Source organism: Callospermophilus lateralis, chromosome 4 (genome assembly GCF_048772815.1).
Source record: "Callospermophilus lateralis isolate mCalLat2 chromosome 4, mCalLat2.hap1, whole genome shotgun sequence".
Lineage (NCBI taxonomy): Eukaryota > Metazoa > Chordata > Mammalia > Rodentia > Sciuridae > Callospermophilus > Callospermophilus lateralis.
The window spans coordinates 162,332,307-162,357,589 of NC_135308.1; the positions used below are offsets into that span (position 1 = coordinate 162,332,307).

General features: G+C 63.0%; 1 protein-coding gene across 2 annotated transcripts; it reads right to left on the reverse strand.

Moving 5' to 3' along the window:
• Positions 1-485: 485 nt before the first annotated feature.
• Positions 486-24,040, reverse strand: Sult4a1 (sulfotransferase family 4A member 1). 2 transcript variants are annotated; one of them, XM_076853365.1, is made up of 7 exons: positions 23,872-24,040; positions 14,734-14,864; positions 12,907-12,987; positions 12,324-12,450; positions 9,167-9,261; positions 3,364-3,502; positions 486-598 (listed from the first exon to the last, which is right to left on the reverse strand). In XM_076853365.1, the coding sequence occupies exons 1-7, from the start codon at positions 24,038-24,040 to the stop codon at positions 486-488; spliced, it is 855 nt and encodes a 284-aa protein (XP_076709480.1). The 2 variants fall into 2 exon arrangements, with proteins under 2 accessions (XP_076709480.1, XP_076709481.1); XM_076853366.1 differs by lacking the exon at positions 486-598 and adding an exon at positions 1,944-1,984.
• Positions 24,041-25,283: the final 1,243 nt, after the last annotated feature.

Genomic DNA, 25,283 nt, shown 5'->3' on the forward strand with positions numbered 1-25,283 from the left:
CACCATTGCAGGCCAGGCAAGAGCGGAACGGAATGGCTGTGGCTTAGGTGACCAGACTAGAGGCGACCCTGAGATCTTCCTGCCGTTTGGGAGTGGCTCACTCTTGCTTCCCCCCAAAAGTGAACTTCTATTTGGTTTACCGACATTTATTCAGACTTCCAGTGAAAAGCTCTATAAAACACAGTAAGTGGCACAGGGTGGTAAGGTGGCACTTGGCCACCCATGGTGCAGGCGCCACACTTCAAGTGGCACAGCCACCAGGACTGCACTCCATGAGGTTTGTACACAGCAGAGACTGCAAATGCTGAGGGCGAGACGCCGCCTGGTGGGCATCCGCACCCTTCTCCGGGTTCTCCGCTGGGTTCTTCCCGTTGTTTACACGCTGCTTCCAGAGTGTGTCCAGCAAGGAATAAATGAATGCATACGGACTTTTAGCTAGCAGAGCGTCTGGGTACTGAGGGCATGCAAGTTTGCTGTTTCTGTTACTATAAATAAAAGTCAAAGGTGAGGTTGCACTTCCCCATCTTCTGTTTATACACAAGATCGAACTTCTCGTTCATGGAGACGGTGAAGATGTCCTTCCACAGCCCGACCCGCCCTGCAACAGAGCAGAGCAGAGCATGTGTACCCACCTGCTGCTGGACCAGCTAGCAGACCAAAGGAAGCCTTGGAAATGGATCTGAAGGCTCCAGATCTATTCCTGGACCCCTCTAAACTTGGCCTGTGGGGGCAGGATGGGCCATCTGAGCTACAGCCTAGCTGGGTCCCCTGTGTTTTTGAACTACTGTGTATGGCAGGACATAAAGGGAACCAAATTCCTCGGGGTCTGGGAGTGAAGTGGGCCCAGCCAGCTGCTGCCACGTACTGTGCTGGAGAGCCTCACGGACCTGAGGCCCGCCAGGAGGGACGCTACCTCTTGTTCCTGGCTGACTCGCCAGCACCTGTAGCAGCACGCAGCACAGAGGGGGGCTTAGCAAACACCCAGAGAGCAATGCCACCTGTGGGGTGCATGCGCTGTGGCGTCATGTGGAGTTGGGGTCCTCAGGACACCGTGACTCCTCAGAGCTCAACAGCTCCACCAAGACAGCACTTGCCTCTGGAGAATTTGAAAAAGAAGAAAAAAAAAATCATTCAAAAGGCAGGAAATATCTTGGCCAGGAGCAAGCCCTCCTGGCGGGCCCAGGAGGTTTCAGGAAGCACACTCAAGAGCCCTGGGGACTCACAGTGGCTTCTGAGATTAGACGGGACTCGAGAGGTCCTCAGCTCAAGCCTAAGTAAGTATCGCTCCACCTGGTGGCGCGAGCCAGACCTCTGCCGGGCAGCTGGGCGAGGCTGGGGTTGGACAGGCACTGGGCAGGCGCTGGGCACTAGCAGATGAAGGCTTGGTGAAAGTCTGCTAAAGACAACAGGCTGGTCAGGTCCAAACAGTTATGGGGGCTCTGAAGTGCCGAGTGGGGATTCGGAGCTGCCACCTGGGGGAACAGGGCCCTGGCTGAGTCACACCGAAGGACTGGCCAGCTCCGTCAGACCCTTCGGCTCTCCGCCCCTGACGTCTCCAGCAAAGCTCTGCTGTGAGCTCTGCCATGGGCAGCGCCCTTGCCCTGGCAGGACCTCAGGTGTGAAGATGCAGCCCTGCAAGTGCTGAGCAAAAGCCCCGCACGGCAGTGTTCTCTTTGGGAATGAAAAACTATCAGCATTGGAGAGGAAAACAATAAAAGAGAAATTATTCGTGCTCCCCTCTAATGGCACCAAAAGGACAAAATTAGAAGCTTCTAGACCAACCACTCTACAGTTACATTTTTCCGTGACTATTTTCTCAGCCGAGGCAGCTGAGCGCTGGTTGAAGGATCACCCACCTGGTTTAGGATTTGGAATCAAGACAATTTATGCTGTGATATGAATCAAATTTAAGCAATGCGGCTGGCTACCCGAGCCCTGCGCTCTCACCAGCTCAAGGAGATCTTCTGAGCAAAGAGGCAATGTGCTAAAAGGAAACAAAACCACAGAACTGAAATAAAGCGAAACCAAGGCAGACGATGACCAAGCACACAGTCAGAAGGAGCCCAGGGCGCGGCGTCCCCACACGCTCACCACACACACACATACACACACACACACACACAGAGGGCCAGAACAAAACAGCAAATGCAAAACTGAAAACAGCAAACAAAGTTCAAATAATAGATACTCGTGAAGATGCAGCCAGGAATACATCAGGGTGCATTTTGGTTTGGTTGGCTTCTTCCTGCAGGGCCGGTGTGGCTAGAGGCGGGGGCACACCCGGCACCACACTGCCCACGACCTTCCTCCCCTGCCTCCTACTGGAGCCGCAGCTTTCCCGGGGAGGCCCTTTGTGCTTGGCTCTCTGGCCTCCCCTGGTGGTGGGGGCCCCTTTCAGACAAAGGACAGGGAGCTTTGGGCGCTGGAGGGCTGAGCCAGGTCTCTCTCCAGAGACAGCCGTGCTGGGACCCAGCCAGCTCTCATCTTCCCGACGGGCACCTCCCATACCACCTGAGGCTCCGTGTCCCCCTCGAACCTTCTCGCCCCCTGCAAGTTCCAGTTCACACTGCCACCAGCTTCAGGTCTACACCCCCACATGGATGAGAGTCATACTTACCAGTAAGGGGCTTGGGTGGCCATGGCCACCACCCCAGGATTCATCCTCGGGACTTTAATGCCCAAACTCCCTACTGCCAAGCAGAGTCGTATGCCCATGGCCCTAAGGATAGGGGGGCAACGCAGGCAGCCTTGGGGGGCCTCCTGCCTGGACTACCTTCCCCATCTCCTGCTGCAAGGGCACACACCTGCCTATACACACTGCTCACCCAAGGCTAGGTCACTCCTCACCTGTGCCACCTGTACCCCCAAAGACACTGAGTCAGTGTCCCCTGGGTGAAGGAAGGCAGGAAGGCAGGAAGGCAGGAAGGCAGGAAGGCAGGAAGGCAGGGCCTCCTCCCTTGGGAATTGCTTCTGCATGACTTGGGGCTCCTCCAGCCAGGAGGCTGCAGGGCCTGTCCACAGCCTTACATTTGTCCTTTCCCGGCACCGAAGCCATCTTGGGGGCTGCTCTGCAGGGCCCTGGATGCCAGCCCTCTGGAAGGCTCCCTGTCTGAAAGCATCTGGCCTCAACACCCCAGCAGCCGCCCTCCCACAAGCAACACGGCTCATGGGTCCCAAGCAATGGTGGGCTCGGCACTGACTGCTCAGGCACCACGCCACCTGTGGGCACTGGCTGGCAGGTGAACATCTTGCCCTGGCAAAGCAGATGGCAAAGGCCAGCAAAGCACTGTTGTAAATGGTCCAGAGCCCGAGGGCAGCAACAGAGGGGAGGGGGGACCCTGAGCAGGGAGGCGGGACACATACCCCGGCCCACAGGCAGGGCCTCCGCGTTGCAGCACTGGTCCACCAGCTGGTGGCAGTGCTCGCTCAGGGACTCCAGCTGGGCCTTGTCACAGGACACACCCAGGAATCTGGCCAGCTGCTCCACCATGGTCACCAGGTCCTGGAAGAGAGGGCAGAGCAGAGCAGCCATCAGGGCAGCACCTTCTGCTGCAGGTGGCCCTGGTCCAGTGACACTCAGGACTGTCCGCTGTGTCCTCACTCAGTGCCCAGGTCCACCTCCTCTGGAAGGAAACCGGAGATCAGAAAGCCGCTGGGCACCCCGCTCTCCCCTGGCAGGTGTGACTCAAACCTATACCCACGGGGACTTGGGAAGCAAAAGGGAGTCCTTCAGATTGCTGAGCACCAAACACGTGTGACCTTCAGCTGCAAGAAGGAGCAAGTCCCTTCCGTCGGCCCCCAGACTGACCCCCAAGAAGGACCAGAGGCCCCGTAGGCCCCCCGCCAGCCTCCCCAGAGGAAGGCACTAGCAGGAGGCAGGACTTGCTGCCCCGCCCCACCCCACACACGGGGACACTGCTGACAGGCGCCCTGCCCTCCTCTCACGGCCAGTCAGAACCCTGAGCATGGGCTCCTGGTGGGCACTCGGCTGCACTGTGGGGCGCTGGAGGAGCATCCTCTCTCAAAGGCTCAGAGCAGATGAGCAGACGGGGCCTCTGGCAGGACTTTGCCCAGCCTGGAAGGAAAGTCCCTGAATGCCGAAGGGGCGCTCGCGCCTCTGGAGTCCCGTAGCACTGGCACCCACCCAGCGGCCTCATAGGGCCGGGTGGGCTCCCTGCCCTGTCACCTGCACTGTATGTAAAAGGAAAAGCGGGGACTGCAGTGTGGCTCAGAGTGGGGCATCTGCCTCGTCCTGTGGGGCCCTGGCTCCACTCCAGCGAGCACCCACCAGCACCCAACCTGTGTGCACACCTCTCCCTCCCTCACTGTCCCTCCCCCTCCCTCTCACTGTCCCCCCTCCCTCTCACTTTCTCTCTCTCTCTGTCCCCCTCCCTCACTGTCCCTCCCTCTCTCACTGTCCCTCTCTCCCTCTCCCCGTCCCCCACATAAGGAGCAGAGCACTAGGGAGGAAGAAGAGATCCTGGGGAGGCTGCCCTGGCACTGCCTGCTGGAGCATCAGCAGGAGCCTCGGCCGCCGCACCCGTGTGGCCACCCGTCCACTCGGGGCACCTCTGCTGGCCTGCATCTAGCTAAGGCCGGCGGCTGCTCTGGTACAAAGCAAAGTGTGGGACGGTGGGGTCGGGCAACCTCCCGCTGCAGCAGCCCCGATGGCTCACCCTGCCAGCTCCACTCCCCACCTGAGACCAGGGATGGGAACGCCCACCACCGTGGGCTGCAGGAAGAGGCCTGGCACCTGTCACAGCACCCTGTGTCGGGGTCACTCCCAGCACTGCTGGCACTAGCTCATCACCTGATCCTTGTCCAGAGTGTCTGGCCACCCGCAGAGTGACTGCATGGGTGGGGTGGGGTGACACCTTGGACACCTGTCCCAGTGCCAGGTACTCAAAGCCTAAAAATCATGAGGTGGTGGTGGCAGGCAGGGGGACGTGGGGTCATGACCTTACCACTGAACACACGGGAGAACAGGCCAGTCTCGGGCTCGAGGTCGCTCTTCTGGAGTAAGAAGTGAGCAGCACCGACCCCTGACGTGTGACCACGAACTCCCAGACCACGACTCGGCTCTGGGAGAGGCACCACCACACACCAACCGGTGGCTGCAAGTGCCATCTGCGGTGGCCTGAGGGCATCCTCGGGCCTGAGGGGGGAGCCTGGGGCTCAGTGAGTGCTGGGGGCTACGAGGTGGGCTCAGGAGGAAGTAACCAGGTCACGAGGGTGCTCTCCCCAGAAGGAACCGAAGCAGCTCTGGCAGAACTCCCGTCAGTCCTAGCAAAAGGGTCACTGCCCACGAGCAGGCCAGAGCCCTGACTCTCGGGTCTCCTGTCCTCCCACATGCGCCCTTCCTCTCACCACTGCCATGAGGCCTTCAGAGCCACAGCAATGCAGGCGCTTCACCCTTGAACCACCAAAACTGAGCTAGGTTGAGCTAGGTGCTGAGTGGCGCCCACCCATGATCCCAGCTACTCAGAGCTGAGGCAAGAGGACTTCGAGTTCACAGCCAGCCTCGGCAATTTAGTGAGATCCTATCTCAAAAAGGTAAACAGAAACAAGTAAACAAACCATGAGCTAAACAAATTTTTTTAAGACAAAATCCCCAGCCTCAGGTATTTCATGACAGCAACTGAAACCAAGCTGACAGACGGACCATCAAGACCAGACGAGGGCACTGGCTCTGCCAGAACACCCTGCCCGACAAGCACAGGCAGGAGGTCTCAACTCTGATGGGCTCAGAGTGGCACTGAGATGCCCAGGAAAGGGGTATTTAAGCAGCCTAGGGCAAGGTCTGCATTTAGACTTAAGCTCAAAAGAACTTGCACTGTTCTCCCTGGTGGTCTGTGGCTGAGGTGCTTTCCACGCTCACCTCTGAGCAGCAGAAGCTTCAGGAAGAACCTGCCGGCCGGCAGCCACCCCGCAGATGTGTGTACAGCTGGCCGGGCTGGGGCTCTCCAGCACCAGGAGGGCGTCCTCTCTCGCCAGCCTGGGTATGTCCCCGGTGGCTCTGGGAGAAGCAGCTGGCAGACACAGGCCCAGCACCCCAGGAACCCCTCCCTAGGAACAGGCCCCATGACAAGAGCACTGAAGAGCAGCAGCCACACCTCAGCCTTAGTCAGCCGCCCAGAAAGGAAGCGGCTACAACACTGGGCCAGGCTGAACGGGAGACCACAGAGCGTCCACACCGACACGGACACCCAGGGGTGACAGGATGAACGCCTGCCACTCACACAGGGCCCAAGAGTCGGATGCTGCAGGGGTTCAGATACAGGAAGCCAGGGTGAGGAAGGCCAGATGATGCTCCCTCTGGAAACACCTGGGCAGTGACACTGAGGTCACATGCAGAAGCTGGCAAGCTGTGAGCCATGATTTGTAGATCTGCTGTGCCCAAGTTACTCCTCAGGAAAGGCACTCAGAACAGTGGACATTACCTGAGTGGCTGACGGCTGCCAGGCAGGCCCTGCAGGACCCGGCATGGAGATGAGGCTACACACCATGCCACAGGGGTGACGGGGCCACGACCGGGTTTGAGCAGTCCATGTCCCATGTCCAGGCCAGTAGTGGGGTGGCGCTTGATCCTCGCTGCCCACCACCACCCACCCCATCCTCACCCCAAGAGGGAGGGCGCTTCAGACTCCTCGGCTCAGCTAGATCCAGCGGCCGGCCTGCTCACCAGGACTCGGGAGGTGTGCGGGATTCGGTGAGGGACCTGAGGGAAGCCCAGCGGCAGCAGACGCACAATGGGCTCCTCCCTGCCAGCCAAGGAGCCCAAAGGCTGACTGGACCACAGGCCTCAGTGCCCAAGGGACGTGCGCTGAGGACCCAGGGGCTGCGATGCCGATGCACGGTGCGCTCCCCACCCCACGCCCACGGTGCTCTCCCGAGTTTCTGTTCACAAGCAGCTCCTGATCCACCTGGAATCTTCCCCTAAGTATGCGGTAAGGCCTGGTCTGGCCCAGTGCCCTGGGATTCCAGACCTGGCCCTCGTCACTGTCCCTCATGCTGATTCAGCCCTCAGACTTAGCTCTCCTCTCTTGGCGCCCAGTGGCCTCCCCTCCTCCCGGGCCCCAGCCTACTGCCACTCGCCCTAGACCTGTCTATGGGTCCTGTCAGCTGCTGTCACGAGTAGGCCCTACAGCCTGGCCCTGTCTGTCCACTGCACCGACATCATGCCCAGCCTTGGCTCTGGCTGCGGCCCACACCTGCACCCTGTCCTTCCTCTGCTCTCCCAGGAGACGGTGTCTCCTGCCTGCCCTGCCCCAGACAAGGGACATCCCCCTGTGCAGTCCTTCTCCACCCCGTCCTCTCCTGACACCTGGACTGGAGTACAGCTTATGACAGATAGCCCTGACCCAGGCTCCACACAGGCCATCAGCAGCCCTCCTCCATGCCTGTTACCACCACGGCCAAGTGCCCAGGCCCCAGTCACCAAGCCACACCCTCCGCACACACCACTTCCTGGTTCCCAACTGCACCGCTAACTTGCTCTCCCCTGGCTTCACAAGGCTGCTCCTTCCAGAACTGCCCAGCTCCTGACCACACCTTCTCTGCACACACCAGGGTCATGAGTAGGCCCTACAGCAGAACATACTACTGCCTCACAAACCTGTCCCACTCGGCTCAGATCCTACCACTGGCTCACGACTCTGCAGCGGGGGGCCTTCTGCTGCTCTCTGCAGCCCCTGGTTGGGGTGCGGTTGTCCAGCAGGGAATGAGGGCTGTCAGCCTGGTGCCCTGCTCTGCGGCCTCCCCAGGACAGGCTGGTGGCCCTCTGTAGGGGCAGACCCCAAATTCATAGGGCCCAGGCCAGAGTCACTGGGGAAAGGGACAGGTGAGGGCAGAGGCTCTGGGAGGCAGAAGGACACCACATCACTGGTCCCGCCAATTCTCAATTCTGCCCAACCTCTTCCCAAGCCAAGAAGCCACCTGCAGTGCCATCTACTGGGGTCCCACAATCCCACAAACTCAACACAGCCAAACGTGACCGCTTCACCTTCACCCAGGGCCCCTCCTCCTCCTCCTCCTCCTCCGTGTTTCCTTCCAGAACTCCGGGGTCAGGTCCAGTTCCACACAGGCCTCTCTAGTCCAGCCTCCTCCTGCTCCAATCCCCACCACTAACCACGGGGACCCTTCTGAACACAACAGGAAACGCACCCCTCTGCTCAGCCTGGTCGCCTGGCCCTGCGCACCCCGCCCATATTCTCCACCAGCCCCAGGGGCAGCCGCGTCCACTGGAACACACTGGGCTGTTAGAGTCTGTAAACAAGTCTGGATGGCGCCTGGCAAAATGCCAGAGGGAGTGGTTTATGAAATAACGCAGGGAGCCACTAAGTGTGGAGATTCCTTATTGGTTGACTGCTGTGTCTAGTTTCTGTTAATTAGATAAGCTGTGTGGAATGTATAAACACCTCTGTTGTCCTACAATAAACGGCTCCCACTCCTGCTGTATCAGTCTACACAAGTTGTTAGTCATCCCCCCCCCCGGTTATTTTGCTGCAGCGGGACTGCGGCACTGGGCTGTGGGGCAGAGGTCAGGAGCACACAGGTCAGGCCACGGCAGCACAGCCCACCCTCACATAGCCCCTCACCCCAGGAGCCCAGGGTGAAAGGATGAGAGCCGTCCACCTGGGAGGGCCACGCGCTGGCTCCACAGATACCTTAGAGAGCTGCCATGTCAGATGACGGACAGACCCACAGAACCCCTCCCCACCTCCGAGACCCCAGACACTGGGGAAACTGCAGTGGACCAGGGAGGATCTGGGAGGGAGGGGCAGAAGAGCAGCGCCTGTCAGAGGTGAGCGCGTGGCACATGGGTATCTGAAGAACATTCTGGAGTGGGTAGAGCCACATAAAGACCTCAGAATGGCAGCTGGCGGAACAGATTGGAAGAACAGCAAGGAGTCGGTGTAGTCAGACATGCAGGCAGGGGCCTGGTGACCACCCAAGAGGACAGAGCCGAGGGACATGACGCTGGCGGTGGCAGGCGCGGGAGAGCCGGCCACATGAGGGCAACGGTCCAAAGAAACAGAGGCAGGGAGACGGACCTGGAGGGCGGCCCAGTGCAGACTCCCGTCCCCCAGGCAGCCCGAGCCAGCTCCACACACCCCACGGCCCCCATGGGCAGCGGCCCGCAAGGCACGGAGTCCCCAGCACTTACCCGGTGCATGTCTTCGTACTTGAGGAAGAGCACGTTGGCGTCCATGCGATGCTCCCAGAACTCCTGCACGTGCTCAAACCAGGAGCCGTAGCCCACTGTGGACACAGGACATGTGAGCTCAGCTGGAGGGGACGCAGGCCACGCCCCCCCACACCACACACAGACTAGCAAGGGCAGAGCAAACTCTAGGGGTGACAGTCACCCGCGGGAAAGCCACCAGGGGCCCCTGGGCCCCATGTTCTAGGCAGGCTTCTCCTGCCACACCTGTGCCTGCGCGGCCTCTGTAGGCTGGGGACCTGGCTGGGGGTGGGGACTTGGGACAGGGACTCCAGCCTGGGAGCCTCGGCAGGAACCCTGACACCACCAAGCAATGTCAGAGGGAGGACGATGCCAGGGAAGGAAAGAGAGCCGGTCAGAGTCGCTGGTGGGGCAGAGCAGAGAGGGCTCAGACACAGGACACACACCATGCCGCGGGCTGAGTGCCGAGGGAACCCAGGAGTCCTTAAGGGGTCCTCGAGGACTGAAGAGGCAGAAGCCCCAGCCAGCCCACACCATGGTTCCGCCCAAGGGCCGAGCACTTCTGGGCTGGGCAGGGCAGGGCACCAGAGGGGTGAGGGATACACCACTGGGCGCCAGCCACAGTACATCCCCGTGTGCGGCCCCTGAACACTGCCCCACCTGTCCCTCCTGGGGTTTCTGCAGTGCACTTCCAAGGGCACTGATGTCAGAGCTCAGCCTGGGAGCCTCGGCAGGAACCCTGACCCCACCAAGCAGCAGGAAGCAGCTGCAGAGGGAGGGTCTGTAGAGATCCTTCCTAGATGACCCCGGCCTCCAGGCCACCTGCGGTGGGGCAACTGCCCCGGGCCCAGCACACGCTGGCAGACACACAGGGCCCACCTCTGCTCCTCTACAGAAACAGAGGTGAGTCCTGGAAAAGGGCAGTGACATCAACTGTCACAGGAGACAGGATGCAGGAACCTGGTCACCTAACCTAGGCCACCAGTTGAAACTGAGTCAAGGCTGAGCAGGTGCTGGGTGGAAGGAACGGCCAAATGACTGTGAAAAGGGCAGATTGGAGAGACCCTCTTCTGTCCAGGAGAGAAGGTGTGTGAACTCTGAAGAGCCCACATCCGCTGCACAGAAGCCCCGGAGAAGCCAGCACAGTTGACTGGGACCAGTAGCCACGGGGCAGCTGAGAGCTCGTCCTGCTATTCCACGCTGCTCCAGGAGAGGGAGCTCCGCCACACAGGGCCTCCCAGCTCCCCTCCCTCTGCAGTGCGGGACTGGCGGGAAGTCACCATGCACCACTGTCTCCACCCAGGAATGTCCCCACTGCCCCTCAGTGACCCTGCCAGCGTCTCCACATTGCACCTCACAGTGACCCATCCAGAGCATTCTCTGCACTGCATGTGTCATGGTGGCCCTGTCCTGTGTCCCCAAGCAGGTGTCCCTGTCCAGCATGTTCCCCAGAATGTCAGTGACTTGGTCCAGAGTGTCCCCCAGAACATGTGTCACAGCAACTGCAACCACAGATCCCCGCCTTGTGACACGGGGAGTCCGTCAACAGAGCCCCTCCACACTGCACACCACCCAGCCGGGACCCTCGCCCCTGGAATCTCAGGCCACAAATCCCTCCGGTGGGGCCTTTCTCAGGGACTGTCTTACCCTCACACGATGCTTGACCTCTGCCATCTGTCTACCAGGGAACGGTGTCATTTTAATGCCTCGCACATGTGTTTCCAACTTGTTTAGAACCCAGGGAAAACCTGTGTGCCCTTGTCTGCGTACCAGCTGGGGATCCGAGTCACTCGATGGCGTGCAGCACCCAGCGTGGCCTCGAGCTGGGTGTGTGGGGCTGCCACCTGATATGGGAGGTCTGCATGGGGACAGCCTCTGCCTGCTCTGCTGAGCAGTGGCCTGAACTTGGCAGGCTGTCACTGGGGCATTGTCCTCAGGCTTCTACAGGACAGGGCTACGTGCTGAGACCAAAGCGCGTGTTGCTGGGGTGGCCACTGAGCGAGCAGCTACTCAGATGCTGGGCAGGCTTGGCCCAGGGAAGCTAAAGGAGGCCCTATGGCAGGCTCAGGTGGCCTTGGGGCGCAGGGGCTGCCACCTCCTACCCTGTCGGGCAGGGACCCTGCTACACAGGCGTAGTTGAAGCAAAGATTCGTTGGGAAGAAACAAAACTGCTCTGAACTTTCAGGCTCCAATGCATGAGCAGCAGGCTCGGAGGGACTCGCCCTCAACCAGGCCTGGGGACACTCCAGGCCTGCTGCCCTGCGATCCAGGCCCGCTGGGCGCCATGTTCCTGGATTCTGTCACATGCTTCATCCTGATCTCGTCAGAACCCCCACAAGGGGCTCCCAGGTACTTCTGCTGGAAACAAACAGAGAGGGTGCTCTCTGCCTGGGGTCCAGCACCCAGTGTGGGTGAATTCAGTGGGAGCTGGCCCGGCTCCAGACTTCTGGGCACACAGTCCCAGGTGGCCACCTGCTGGCCCCAAACACCCAAAGAAGCTGCCCGTGCTGTGGAGGCCTGGGCAGGAGGGAGCGCATCTGTACCAGGAGCTGCTGCTACCACCCCAGAGGACAGGGGGCCCGACAGGAAAGACAAGCGAGGTCAGGGAGGGGCAGAGGAAACCGTGAAGACAGGGCTGCTTCTTCCCTGTCCTAAGCCGTGGTGGGGTCACAGCCCCACTCCCCTAGCCCTGCACACCTGCTCCCTGGGGACACCAGCTTTCCACAAAGGGCACTGTCCCACCACGGGGCCTACCCCAGCCTGTCCCTGAGGTCCAGCCGAAAGCCACATGAAGGTCACATCTAGCTGCAGCCTTCTCCAGGGCCCATGGCCAGCGGCAGTGACACGGTAGCCTCTGGGTTTGCTGTTTCCGTTCCCACCCGTCTGGTTCCCATGCAGGAAGAAGGGGTTTTGAACTGGGGCTCCCAGAAGCGCCAACAGGGTGGTGGGGAGCAGGGCTCTAGAGTCCCAGGACCTGCTGCCACATCCCAGCCCCGGCATCTCAGCACGCGGCCAGCGGCCCACCCGGCAGCTCCACCACCGTTGGGAGACAGGCCACCTCGGGTTACCAGGGAGCTGTGAGCACTGGCACTCTCCGGGGTGACGACCCCGGGCACTGCACCCCGATGGGGACACGTACGCTTGTCGTTCATGAACCTCCGGCAGAACTCCTGGAAAGTGCCCCGGTAGCTCATGGTCCGCAGCGAGCGGTGGAACTGGTAGTATGACACCACCAGGTCCTTGGGGTTCCGAGCCATGTAGATGACCTGTGGGCAGAGGAACTCGGTGAGCGGAGGTCCCTCCCAGCCCGACCGCATGTTCTGAAACGACACCACTCCGCAGGCCAGAGTGGGCGGGGGCTCTGCCCAGAGATGGGCTCCTGCCCGCGAAATGCTTGCCAGGTAAGTACCGAGCACCGAGCACCAGCTGCCCTTTTGTCCTCCAGACCACTTTAAAACAGAGGACAGGAAAGTTACGATGTGAGGCTGGCGACGAGAACTTCGGGCCTCGGAACGCAGCACGCTGGGGAGACTGGAGGCAGGGAAGGGCGCAGGGCGACAGCCGCCATGGGACACGCACTATTCCGCTGCAAAGGCAGAGCCAGCTAAAACACGGGTGAAGGGCTGTGTCCCCGGATGCAGGTGGCTGAGGTTCCGAGGGGAGCCCAGGCCAGTGGGTGGCACGGCTATGGCATGACCCACAAGGAGGGCATGGCGGGTTACCTTGGAGTCACCGTTGTGGAGGTCGGAGGGCAGGAAGCGGTAGGGGAGGTGGCTCTTGATGAGGCGGGGAGACGTCAGTTCCTGCAGGCAGAGGAGAGGTTCTGGGGGAGGCACAGCTGTCGTTTGTCTTTTTTAAGGGCCCTTCCAAGGGGACCAGGAGGAAGGGGTCTCCAACAGAGCAGGACCCACCACATCACCTGGCCAACTTCTCTCCCAGACCTGGCCCCCATCAGGCTGGACCCTGCGGGCAGAGATGAGGGTCCCTGCCCTCAGCCTGATGAGATGACTTCTCACAGCCACAGAGGTCACGCAGAGACCCAGGAGCGCCCACCCAGCCCGGAGGGGCCACCAACACTCCACCAAGGAAGGGCCTAGGACAGGCAGCAGGGCCAGTGCCAGCTCAGGCAGCAGCTTCCGAGATCGGAGCCTCCAGCCAACAGCCACGAGCGGCCACCTGCCCCCAGCCCTTCTCCACACAGTGGGCGGGTCAACCCTGGAAGCATCTCCAGCTCCCGTGCCCATGCAGGGACCCCTTCCCTATCACCCAGGAATAAGACCAGTCCCCTACGGGCTCACAGACCTGGGATCTGGCGCCCACAGCCCCCCAGCTGCTGCAGGCAACCCCCCAGCCTCTCCCTGCTCAGGAGCCAGGCTCCTGAGGCCATGGGGTCTCTGTGCCCCTGGTCCCTCTGCTCCTCTCTTTCTGGACCATTCTAAGCAGCCCCCAAGGAGACGCCAGGCCTGTCCCTTTCTGACCCACTGCCCTCTAGTGCTGATGACCATGGTAACTACTAAGGCTTCCTGTCCCTTCCTGCATGAGGCCGTGAGCTGATCCGGCCAGCTCCCAGCCACAGCCCAGTGCCGGGCAGGGCCGGCTCCCAGCACAGCCGCCTCCCAGCACAGCCGCACTGCGCGCCTCCTGGACAAGTCAGGGAGAAGCCCACGCGGTCAGGCCCACACCACAGGGCACAGAGGGATCTGCGTGCAGGGGGGTTTCTCTGAGATCTGTGTTCCAGAAAGTCCACCTAGCAGGGGGCAGAAGGTCCACCTAGCAGGGGGCAGAAAGTCCACCTAGCAAGGGGGCAGGCAGGTGAGACCAAAGCTGCAACTGCAGTGCTCAGAGCATGGCGCCGGAATTCAGAGGTGGCTGAGAGGTGGCGTGAGGAAGACCCAGACCTGAGGGAGGACAGAAGGCCCAGGACTGGAAATGCACACACAACACACTACAGACGGGTACACACAGTCATACCTACACATCAGGTTCCCCCCCAGAAGCACTGGGGGTTGAACCCAGGGGCCAACTACACCAATTTCATACTCAGTCCTTTATTTCTTACTTTTTATTTTGAGACAGGGTCTCACTACGCTGCTGAGGCTGGCCTCCTCGTGCCTCAGCTTCCCAAGTCACTGGGACTCCAGGCTTGTGTGGCCACCACGCTGGCTTATTTCATTCCCAAAACCAAACATTTGATGCAAACCTACCCTCCTGCTCCCTGTTAGACGGGGAGTCGGGGGAGGCCAGAGCCTGCTTTCCGCTGGTGGCCCCATATCCACACCCTCCCTGCCGCCCTTGGCATCTGCTTCCCTCTCTCTCTCTCTCTCGCACACTCCGACCTAAGGGGACCGACACCCTGCTCAGGTGCAGGGTCACAGTAATGGGCCAGCCCTATGGGTTTCTCTCCTGGCCATCTGGGGCCACCTGGGTTCTTTCCTCTCCTCCATCCAGAGCCCTCTGAACCCCCTCAGCATCCACCGCCACTAAGCAGGTGTGACTGCAAAGCACTGGACATGGTCGCGAGAGGCTGGGGCCGCCAGCGCAGGCAGTACCTTGATGATGTCCAGGCCTGGCTGGGGGTACTCCAGGACCGGGAGCTGCTCGTCGATGTTCATCAGGCCGATCTCATCGGGGTCAGCCCCTTGGCTCACCAGGTAGACAACCTCCTGCAGCAGGCTTGTGCCTGGGGAGAGAGGCAGAGGGGCACTCAGGCAAGTCCGGGCCAGCCCTGCAGGCGGGCAGCACCTCGGCCCAGGGAGCAAGTTGAGTCTGAGGAGACAGCACTGCAGCCTGAGCCCCACTGCTCCCTTGGAGTTCAGAGGGGAAGGATGCTCCGGCCTCTGGGTCCAGAGCCTCCAGGGTTGACTTTCTCAGCTGATGCAGGAGTGCCCAGGGTCGGGGGAACTGCCAGCCAGGTCTTCACACCCGCCGGGTGTCCACCGTGATCCCGCGCCCATGGGCCACAGACTGCTGACGGACTCCCCTCACAAAGCAGCGGCCCAGCATGGACAGTCCCCTGATGGATCTGGGGACCTTCCCTCTGGGATGAACAGCACATCCAGGTTCAGCGTCCCCGACCTAGAACCCTCTACAGCTTCCCGGTGCTCACAACCCAAGCCCAGGCACCTCCTTTGCCAAGGTCCCCAGGGGCCTGGCTCCTCTACCCTGACGGGCCCCCAAGCTCCCCACCCTGGGGCCCTGGCCTCTGGCTGCTTCCCGCTCCTGCCTCAGGCACCTTTGGGAGTGCAGCCGCAGGGACCCCCCACACACACACAGCCGCACCTACAGGCCACGCAGGCTCCCCGCACCTGGAGCCCAGGGCAGCAGGTTCCCCATGTAAACCACTTCTGTACCAGCTACGCCCGCAGGCCACGGAGCAGCTCAGGGCTGGGTAGAGCAGGAAGAGGTGGAGGCCAGCCTGCCCACGTGGTGGGTGAGCCCCTACTCTGGGCACAGTCCTGCTCTGGCCTCCAGGGACAGGGGGACACACCCAGGAGCCAGCAGAGGGCCCAGAGGACTGCCAGGAAGGAGGCCACATGTTTTCTCCAGCCGGTGTCCTGGCTCCTGGCACCCTGGTCCCGTGGGCCAGGCCACCCACTGCCACCACCCCCAGGACCCGCAGAACAGATGGGGCCAGCTTAGCACTCGGTCCCTTCACTCTGGGGGTCCCAGTGCTGTCCCTTGTGCCTCCCCACCTCTGGCCCAGACCACGGCCCTCGGCACCCTCCAAGATGGCCTCACCCCGCCCCACTCCGCAGGCCAGTCTTGGGCGGACCCTGCTTCCTAGAGCAGCACCAGGTGCCTGGCCACAGCAGAGGCCTGGCCACAGCCCACAGTGCCCACCTCAGCAAATGGCCACTCGGTGGCAACGTTGGCAGTGCTGCTACCCACCTGCCTCTGGCCTCAGCCAAGTCCACTGGGGCTGAGTTGACCCCTCCTCTCCCATGTGAATGACCCCTCCTCTCCTGCGTGAGTCACATGGCTCCATGCTGCTGCCAGTGCGCCCCCCTTCACACCTGCCTTCAGCACAGCAACAGACCCGTGGAAGTGAAGGCGCCTGCCAGGCCGTGGGCCCTGGAGACTGCACACTCCCCGAGCCAAGGCAAGGTCCCGAGCTACAAGCCTGTCTCTGCCCAAGCCCCGTTCTCCTGTGGGGCTGTCTGCGTTTGGTGGTACCTGCCCGAGCCCAGTCGGCATCTCTGCTCCCTCTACATGTCTACTGAAATGGCACCTCCCAGCAAGAGCTCCCTGACCCATCCTGCACCCCGTCACAACATCCCCACCGTGCCAGCAGCCCAGGACGGCTGCAAATTCCTCCTGTTCCCTGCCCCACCCCACAAGGCAGGGGCCTGTCCTGCTCCCGGGACCAGGCAGAGCGGGACCCAGGTCAAGTGCAGGGTACAGGCCCTGGCCTCCTGAGGGCACAAAGCCAGCTGACCTGACAAAATGATCAGAGAAAAGGAGGACTGGAGCGGGGGCGCCCACTGACTGATCACCTGCCCACCCCAGGTGTGTGCCTAAGCACCTGCACCCGGGGCCGGAGCCAGGCCCAGGCTCCAGAGCCCGGCCGAGCCCTGCGGGGCCTGCCCAGGGCCACGCTGCAGTCCCCGCACTGCTCTCACCACCTCAGTCCCTCACCCAGCCGCAGCCGCGGGGGCTGCACAGGCTGCCCAGCCCTGACCACGGTCCCTCCAGGGCCCAGGGCGGCCTCTGCTTCCTCTTCCCCGCCTCCGACTCCTGCAGGCCTCCACCCCTGCAGGCCTCCACCTCCTCCACCGCAGCTGCCAAGCCTTCAGCAGGCTGCCCTCTGCCTGGCCGACGTGGACTTGGCCTGTGGGTCCCGTCCTCAAGAAGGCTCCCCAAGTCTAACCAGGGGCCCGCCCTGCCCCGAGCCCAGCACTTCCTGTCCTACTTGTCTCACGGGGTCTGACGGGGGACCCCTCCAGCAGGACAACTCAATCCGCCGCACAGTCCCGGGGAGAGCCACAGGCAGCTTCAGGACCAGGACAGGTGGGGCAGAGGCGCGGTGGCTGCAGCCACATGGGAACGGCTGAGGCCGACCAAACCAACGCACAGGAGGGGAGCCGCCAGGGAGCTGGGCATGTGAGCAGGACGCCAGCCTGAGGCCCGGGCAACGTGACCTGTGTGGGGGGAAGGGGAGGTGACAGGCAGGGCCACCACCAGTCAGTGACAGAAGCCACGCACTCCCCTGAGGCCCAGTGTACAGGGAGTTGGCCAGGAATTGTTGACCAGGCTAAAATCACTCTGAGGGTGACCAGGTGGACACTCCCAGGGTGGCAGGCAGCACACTCTGACCCTGGGACCTGGCAGACCACAGGGAGTCCCTGGGGTTCAGGGGCAGAAGCGCCCAGGCCCAGGGCGGGCAGCCTGTCAGCACCCTGGAGCCCAGCAGAACCTCCCGGGAAGGACGCTTCGCCTGGGGTCAGACCATCAGAGCAGGGCCCCAAAGCACCAGGACCCGGGGCCGGAGCCCGACCTGCACCCGCCTCTTCCCCAGGTGACAGGGAGGCTGTGAGCAGCTCTCTGCAGGAGGCTCGGTGTCCGAGGGCACCACCCACTGCCTCCAAGGGAGCACGGCCCCCACTCCTCAGGGCCACCAAGGCCCAGGCGAGCCTGTCCTTAGGGTCAACTTCTCCAGGGAGGACGCCATCCACCCCAGTGTGGGCGCACCTGGGAGCAGGAGAGGGGGGCTGGGCACCCGCCACGCTCACAAGACGCCCGCATCCCGCCCTCACCTGCGCTCCAGGCCCCCATGCCACAGCCGCTGCACCTGGTCCCCAGAGGAGGGACCCCCCCCCCCGGCAGTCACCCCTTCATGGCCACCACCCACCTGACTCCCAGAGCTCTGCAGTCAGAACTGGTCCCTGCCCTGGTCCCTGGCGGCCGCCCTCCTCCTGACAGCCATTTAGGCGCTATGCCACCAAGTCCTGGACGCGTGGCGCCTCATGCGCTCCCCAAACCTCGTCCCTCCGGCTCCCTTCCAGCTCCCCTCCTGCTCAGGTGCAGGTGCTGTAGGTCCAGCCCCTCCTGCGGGTCAGGGAGGCTGCCAGGCAGCTGGTCAGAGGTGAGACCACACCCCCGTGGGGACCTGGAGGCCCACGTTTGCCAGGAGCTCCCTGTCGGCAGCAGCCCGAGGGGCGTATGGAGGTCCCTGCAGACACTGACCGCCCTGCTCTCCCTCCCTCAGGGGACAGCTCCGCTCCTGGAGGAGGAGGCACACTGCCCACCGTCCCGAGCTCTGCAGAGTCCGCCACACAGAGGAGGATGGGGAGTGGAGGAGCAGGCAGCCCAGTGACCCTGCTGCCCACCAGAGCCGGCTCACAGGCCCACCCTGGCCCGTGCCTCCCATGGGGCCAACAGCCATCCCAGCAACCTCCAGGACACACTAATGATGCCCGAGTCCTGCTGCTGGGGGGACGGCGCCCCACAGGTGAGGGCTGCTGACCTACAGCAGCTGGCCCCCAGGCAGCGCTAGCACCCAGGGCCAGAGCAGGACGCCTGGCCTTCCGGCCCTCAAGGGGAGGCTTCAGAGCCAGCACCTTGTCTGGCAGTCAGGACACCAGGAGGGACCACTAGGGACACTCGATCCAGGGTGCAGAAAGCCGAACACACCTGCTCCCCATGAGCCACGAGGGGCCAGGCAGGCCGCAGAAGCCAGCTCTACTCAGCAGGGCAGCAGGACTGGGAAGGGCGGAGCCTCCCAGGGAGGCGGAGCAGGCGGGAGGAGAGGGAGGGGAGAGGCAGCAGCAGCCTCAAACAGCCTGGGGTGCAGGAGGCTGGAACCCCCACAAGGGAGGAGGGGGTAGAGAAGTGATAAGAATCTTTCCAAAACAACAAGAAGCCTCCACTGATTTAAAACATTCAGAGAACCACAAGCAAGAGAGCTAATCACAATCAAAATAAAGGCAACAAAAATCACATTCAAAGCATGAAAACCAGAGGTCCACAGGAAAAGTCTGCTACCAGGGAGGACGGGAGGCACCACAGCCCCAGCGTCCCCAGGGCCCGAGCGCCTGGGCGAGGGGTGTCTGGGCAGCACTGAGCTGCGTGCAGAGAGCTCTGAAGACAGGTCCTCTGCAGGTGACGGAGGAGCAGGGAGGAGCAGGGAGGGGGTAGGAGTCCAGAGACCAGAGACACCGCGCTGTTGGACCAGGGGCTGGCGAGCATGGAGGGGCCAGATTCGGGGGGCTGGCCAAAGACCATGCCAAGGCAGCACAGGGCCAGGGAGAGGCCAGGCAAGGAGAGGCCAGCCAGCTGTTTCCAGGAGACCATGCTGGCCACGGGCTAGAGAGGAACCAGGGGTCCAGGAGGCGGGCACCCGAGGAGCTGCAGGGGAGGGAGGGAACCCGTGAGCTCTCCGGACTTTGACCCCGCAGCCCATCCAGCAATGGGGAGAAACCTCCAGGGGCCCAGAGATCTGGTCACCGCTCCCCCCCAGCGTGGGCTCCTGACTGTGTGAAGCTGGGATGGGGAAGGTACGCTGGGAGGGCAGGGGAGAGGGCAGGAGCAGCGGCAGTCATCCTGGCTCACACTTGAGGCCCTGCATCTCCCACGGCAGCAGGTTCCTCGCCACAGCACACTCTGCTACCTGGTGCCAGGCTGAAAGGCCTGACCAGGACTCAGAGGGAGCCTCCACCGGAGACCTGCTGGTGGGCAGGGGAGTCCCTCAGCTCTGCTGGGCTTCCTAACCCATGGAGGTGTGAAGCGACTCCTCCAGGGAGAGCAGCCACGCCTCCGCCTTGGCCTGTGCCTCTCCGTGCCCACTCAGCTGCCCACGCCAGCTGGCCCGTGGCCCTCACCCAGGCTTCACTTTTACATCAGGGAAAGGGAACAGTCACAGGGTGCATCTGCGCTGGGGACAGCGCAGGTGGGGAGTGGGCTGGCGTGAGCATTCCTGCCCCCCCAGCCTTGGCCCCCCCAGCGCCCCCTCATGAGCCTTCCGGCAGGGAAACGGCACACAGGAGCGAGCAGCTGTCCAGCCTGGGCCAAGCAGGCAGCCTCCCGGCTCCTCACCCAGTGTCTGGAAGGTGGAGACTCAGTGACCCCGTGGACTGCAGACCCCCACTCCGCGGGGGCAACAGGCCCAGAGAAGGCCGGGACCCACCACGGCCACACAGCGGCCAGGCAGCCTGGCCAGCAGCAATGCTCCTCTCCTGTCACCGGAGAACAGCCCTCCAGGACCAGGGGAGGTGACGCCAGCGAGCTGGCCGCCTGGCTGAGCCAGGAGCTCATTCTGTGACCTGGACGCACCCCCACGAGGACCAGGAAGCCCCACAGCACCCTGCTGGCGAGAAGGCGGCAGTGACGGCCACAGCCGCAGCCTATGATGACAAGGGACTCCCAGACAGGAGCGGACCTGGCACTGCAGCAATCCTGGGCCGAGAACAGGTGGTGACCTCCCCAGAGGCTCTGGGCTGCCAGGCTAGGTCAGCCTCACCTGGACGTCATCCTCGCGGCTGCCCAAGGTGGGAGGCGCCAGCCACAGGGCCACCTGAAGGGGTCAGCTCAGTCTGATTGTGAATCAAACAGCCACCTGTGGCTAGCGGCACTGGGTGGCCAACCGTCCCCACTGTCACCTGAGCTGCCCAGTCAGAAACATACTCTTGCCAGTGCTGTCACCGAGGGGAAGGCCCTGGACAGGAGGCAGAGGCCAGCACCTGGTGACCACAGCCCTCTCCACAGAAGCCCTTCTTGAGAATGCCACTGATCCCCTGGGGCTGGGGACCCAGGAAAGGACTCTGCAGGACCTGGGCCCTGACCACCTGGGAGCTATGGTCTCCTAGACTCGGGCGCTGGAAACCCAGGGTGCCCACCCCCTGGGAAGGGGCAGATGGTCCCGGCTACTTGCCCCGATCCAAGAACCAACCGGGTCCCATCTCCCCCAGCAGTGTGTGCCAAGGTGGCCACCAGTGCATCTGGCATGGTGGGCACAGAGGACAGCAAGTGGCCACTGACGGCTGCGGGGGTGAGTGACCACTCGGAGCCCTCCACCCCCGCAGGCCTGCCCCAGTGGCCACCAGGGGTCAGGAGGCAGAGGCTCCCCCTGGTACGCCACAGCGCAAGGGCTCCTGGCACTGGCTCAGGGCCACCCAGGGGTAAGCAGCGACGCTGTGCTGAAGCCAGGACTGCGCGGGCAAAGCAGCTCTCAATGCAGGATGGGTGCCCGTGGTCAGGAGGGGGAAGAGGGCAGGGGAGGGGAGGACGTGGCAAGGACCTACGAACAGGGACCCAAGTCCACCTGAGAGGGCTCAGCACTGACGGAAACCTCCAACGCCTCAACGCCCCGAGACCCAGGGTGAATCACACCTGAGAGAAGGCCGACCCCCCCGGGCCAGTGCCCTAGGGCCTCCACGACTGTCCAAAGGCACTGACCCTGGGCAGGGGAGAAGCTGCCATGGACCAGGAGACCTGGACAGAGCTCGCCTCTGTCCCTTGGCGGCTGTGTGACCTGAGCCAGCTTCCACGGATTCTAAAATCAAGGTAGAGGACCCTGGCAGACTGGCCGCGGCCACACCCGGCACTCAGACCTGCACCCTTCCCCCAGGGTCTAGGACCCGTGGTAAGAGCCAGCGCATGCTGAGGACGACTGCCTGAGGACCCGAGCTGGCACCGCCTCCGCACCTGCACAGGTGAAGGGTGACTTTGAGTGAGAGCCACTCAAAAGCTCCGGCTCCTCGCTAGCACCCAGACCTGGCCCCAAGCTGCCCTGCTGCTCCACTGGCCACAGGGGAGGGCGTCCACGGTCCTCTGCCCGGTGCACATGGTGCTTGCTCACTGCACTCACCAGCTCCAGGCACAGCAGGACGGGGAGTAGGACACCTTTGCTGGGCTCGAGGCTGGCGTGACCCCCTCTCCTGAGGGAAATGCCACCGGCGACCAGAGGTGGGTGGAAAGGAGCCAGGTGGGAGAGAGCGGGGAGTGGGGACGGGTCAGGGAACAGCACTCGGCACAGTCCTGCGCATGCGGCTCTTCCTCCCAGGAGGGTCCCAGGCCCGTGAGCTGGGCTCCGAGGGTCACTCACCCCCGCAGCCTCCAGTTCCACCTGTGAAATGGGGCCTCACCAGGCCCCTCCCATTCTCGGGACGGAGCCCTGAGACGATGGCACCAGGGCTTTGAAGCTACAGAGCTGAGCTGCTGGTGGCCGGTGTCACCCTGGCGGATCACAGGTAAAGGTGCAGGAGCCGCAGGCCGGGGCGGGGGAGGCCCGGGGCTGCAGACAGCTGCTGCCCACTCAAGATGGGGCTCTCTGGTGCAGCGTGAAGGGACCTCGCGCAGGGCCTGCAGGCCTCACCTAGGGACAGAGAAGCTGGGGCTCCCCTCCTCGCTGGAGTCTCGATGTGCTTCTGTGTGACCCCGGTACCTGTCCTCCTCAAGGGACCCAGGGAGCTCCCCAGCAGGACCACCAGGCCCCAGCGCAGGGTCCCTGGAGTGCAGGGCTCAGCGGGGCACAGACACCAGTCACAGGGCCTGACCTGCCCCTCCTCCCCCCACGGAACAGGTAAGGCAGGACCAGGGTCCCCACCAGCAACCCAGAATCCGAGGACACCGCGATCCTGTCCCAAGCCAACATGAGACTGTTTTTAATCTTCCTCGCAGGACTCCAGGTGAAGACTCACCCACCCGCAGAGCAGAACTGCTACAGCCCAGCCCACCCCAAGGGCCAGCCCACCCGGCCAGGGGCCTTACAGAACCCACGACCTACACACCTGCTCCCAAGGGCCAAACCCTCCGCCCACGGGGACCCAAGGTTGGGGTGGAAGCGCTGTCCCTAGCTGCCCGTGCTCATCTCTGTCCATTTCCTCTTCCCAAGAACAGCCAGGAGGGCCTGCGGCTGTGGTCAGGCCAAAGGAACAGGGACATTCTGCAACCTGACAGCCCCGGCCCTCGGAGCCCCTGCCACCAGTCCTCCACCGAAAGCCCCCTCCCAGCCTTCCCAGTGGAGCCTGGGGCGCCACAGCTGGACACCAAGCCCCCAGCTCCTGCCCAGCTCCTGCCCAGCTCCTGCCCCGCTGCTGGTCCCAGGCAACCCCCAGGCCAGCCACTGGCTAAACCACACAGTGGCCCCGACTCAGACGCGTCCCCAAACAGTGACAGCAAGGGAACCCCGGGGGTCCCCCTCTTCCCGACTCCAGCGGCCCTAGGCAAGCACCTCTTCCGCAGGCCTGGAGGCCCCCAGCCTGGCTCTCCGTCCCAGGTCTGCCACGCACAGCTGTGTGACCTTGCACAAGCCACCTCCCCTCTCTGAGCCTTAGTGCCCAGACTGAAAAGGTGGGGGTGACCATCTCCGCCCTCCAGGACTGCTCGTGTCCACATGGGTTAACGATGGGAACGTGACTGCCCCGGGTCCTGCGTGGGCGATGCAGGCAGTCCTGCAGCACGGGGACGCGAGGGGCACACTCCGGACACGGCTGGGCCCATCCCCCAGCGGGGCCCAGGCTGCCAAGGAGTCCGCGTCTCCTCCCTCCCCAGAAGGCCACGGACACTCCGGAGACTCCGCGCTCATCCCAGGCCGGCTGGATCCGGGACCAGAGAGGTTGGGTGACCCGCCCAAGGTCACACAGCCGAGCAGGAACCGGGTGGGAAGGGGAATGGGTGGCGGCGCCGCACGGGGCTGGGTGGCGGGCGCGCCGTCCAGCGGTCCCCGCCCGCCCCGGCCCCGCGGCCCTCACCCGACTTGGGGTAGGTGACGATCCACACGTCGCTGGGCCGCACCGGGAAGTTGGCGATCTCCTCCATCTTCCCGCGGCAGAAGGGCGGCAGCCGCACGCCGTGGAACTCGAAGTACTTGCTCTCGAACTCCCCCGGGGTGCTGGGGGTCTCGGCCTCGCTCTCCGCCATGCCGCCGCAGCCCGCGCCCCGCCCGCGCCCGCGCGCCCGCCGCCCGCGCCGCAGCGTGACGTCACGGCGCCGCCGCGCGGGCCGCTCCGCGGGCATGACGTCATGGCCGCGCCCGACGCACGGCGCCACTCGCCGGGCGTGACGTCACGGCGCCCGCACGCACGGCGGCCCGCGGAGCGTGGAGGCCGGCGGCGCGCACCTGCCCGGCTCCCGGAGCTGCGGCCGCGGGCGGGAGGGCGGGGGTCGCCGGGCGGTGACCCGGCGACGGTGCTGTGCAGGTGGCAGCCCGGAGCCCGAGGGAGGCTCCGGACGGGCCGGGCCCCGCAGGCGTTCGCCGCTCGTGCGTGAGGCGCCTACTGTGTGCAGAGATGAAAGCAGCCCTGGTCCCGACCCTGAGGCTCGGCCTCCCCGGGGAGAGGAGGACGTTCATGGTGTCCAGGTGCCGCCCTGGGCGCCGGGACAGTCCACACTGCAGGTGCGCAAGGCCCGGCCCGGCTCGGCGGGCGCGCGCGCGGTGTGTCGCCCTGTGCCGCAGACTTGGGGAAGTGCGGCCGAGGAAGCGACGTGGAGAGCCCCTGGCCTCGTGGCAAAGGGCCTCTGGTTCAGGCTAGAGGGACGCTGTGAGCAAGTGAGTGCCCTGGTGCTGCAGAGCCGGCCTCCGCGAGCCGGTGGGGAGGCAGGAAGAACCCCAGGGTATTGGGTTGGAACTAGAGGTGTCAACGTGACGTTGAGAATTAAAAAAAAAAAAAGATCTATTTCCTAGCTTTGCTGGAAAGACGTCAGGTAGTGAGTGACATTACAGAACTCCTCTGGAACCACGGTGGGATCATTTCTGAGTCACCGCCCACCCAGAGGAGCCAGGGGTTTTTGGAGAAAGGCCAGTTCCAGGGCTGGGCAAGGAAAGTACAAGATGAGCCTACAACATCTTGCTGACCTAAAAGAGAAGTCAGTGTTCAAAATGATAGGAGTTGGTCAAGAGTTCACAGGACACAGTTGAAAGAGCTCCTGCAGGCCAATTCTGGAACCGTTGAGCATGCTGGACAACAGTGGGGACAACTGAAATATCTGTCCGGAGTAGAATGGGAACTTGTGTGCGGTGTGATCCTACAGTGGGTGACTGGCCCCAGGGCAACAGAGAAGAATTCCTTGGTGTATGAAACAGGCAAATCTCACAGTCAAAATGACAAACAAACCAAACACAAAAGACATATGTTGTAGGATTTGATTTATATGCAGTTCAAGG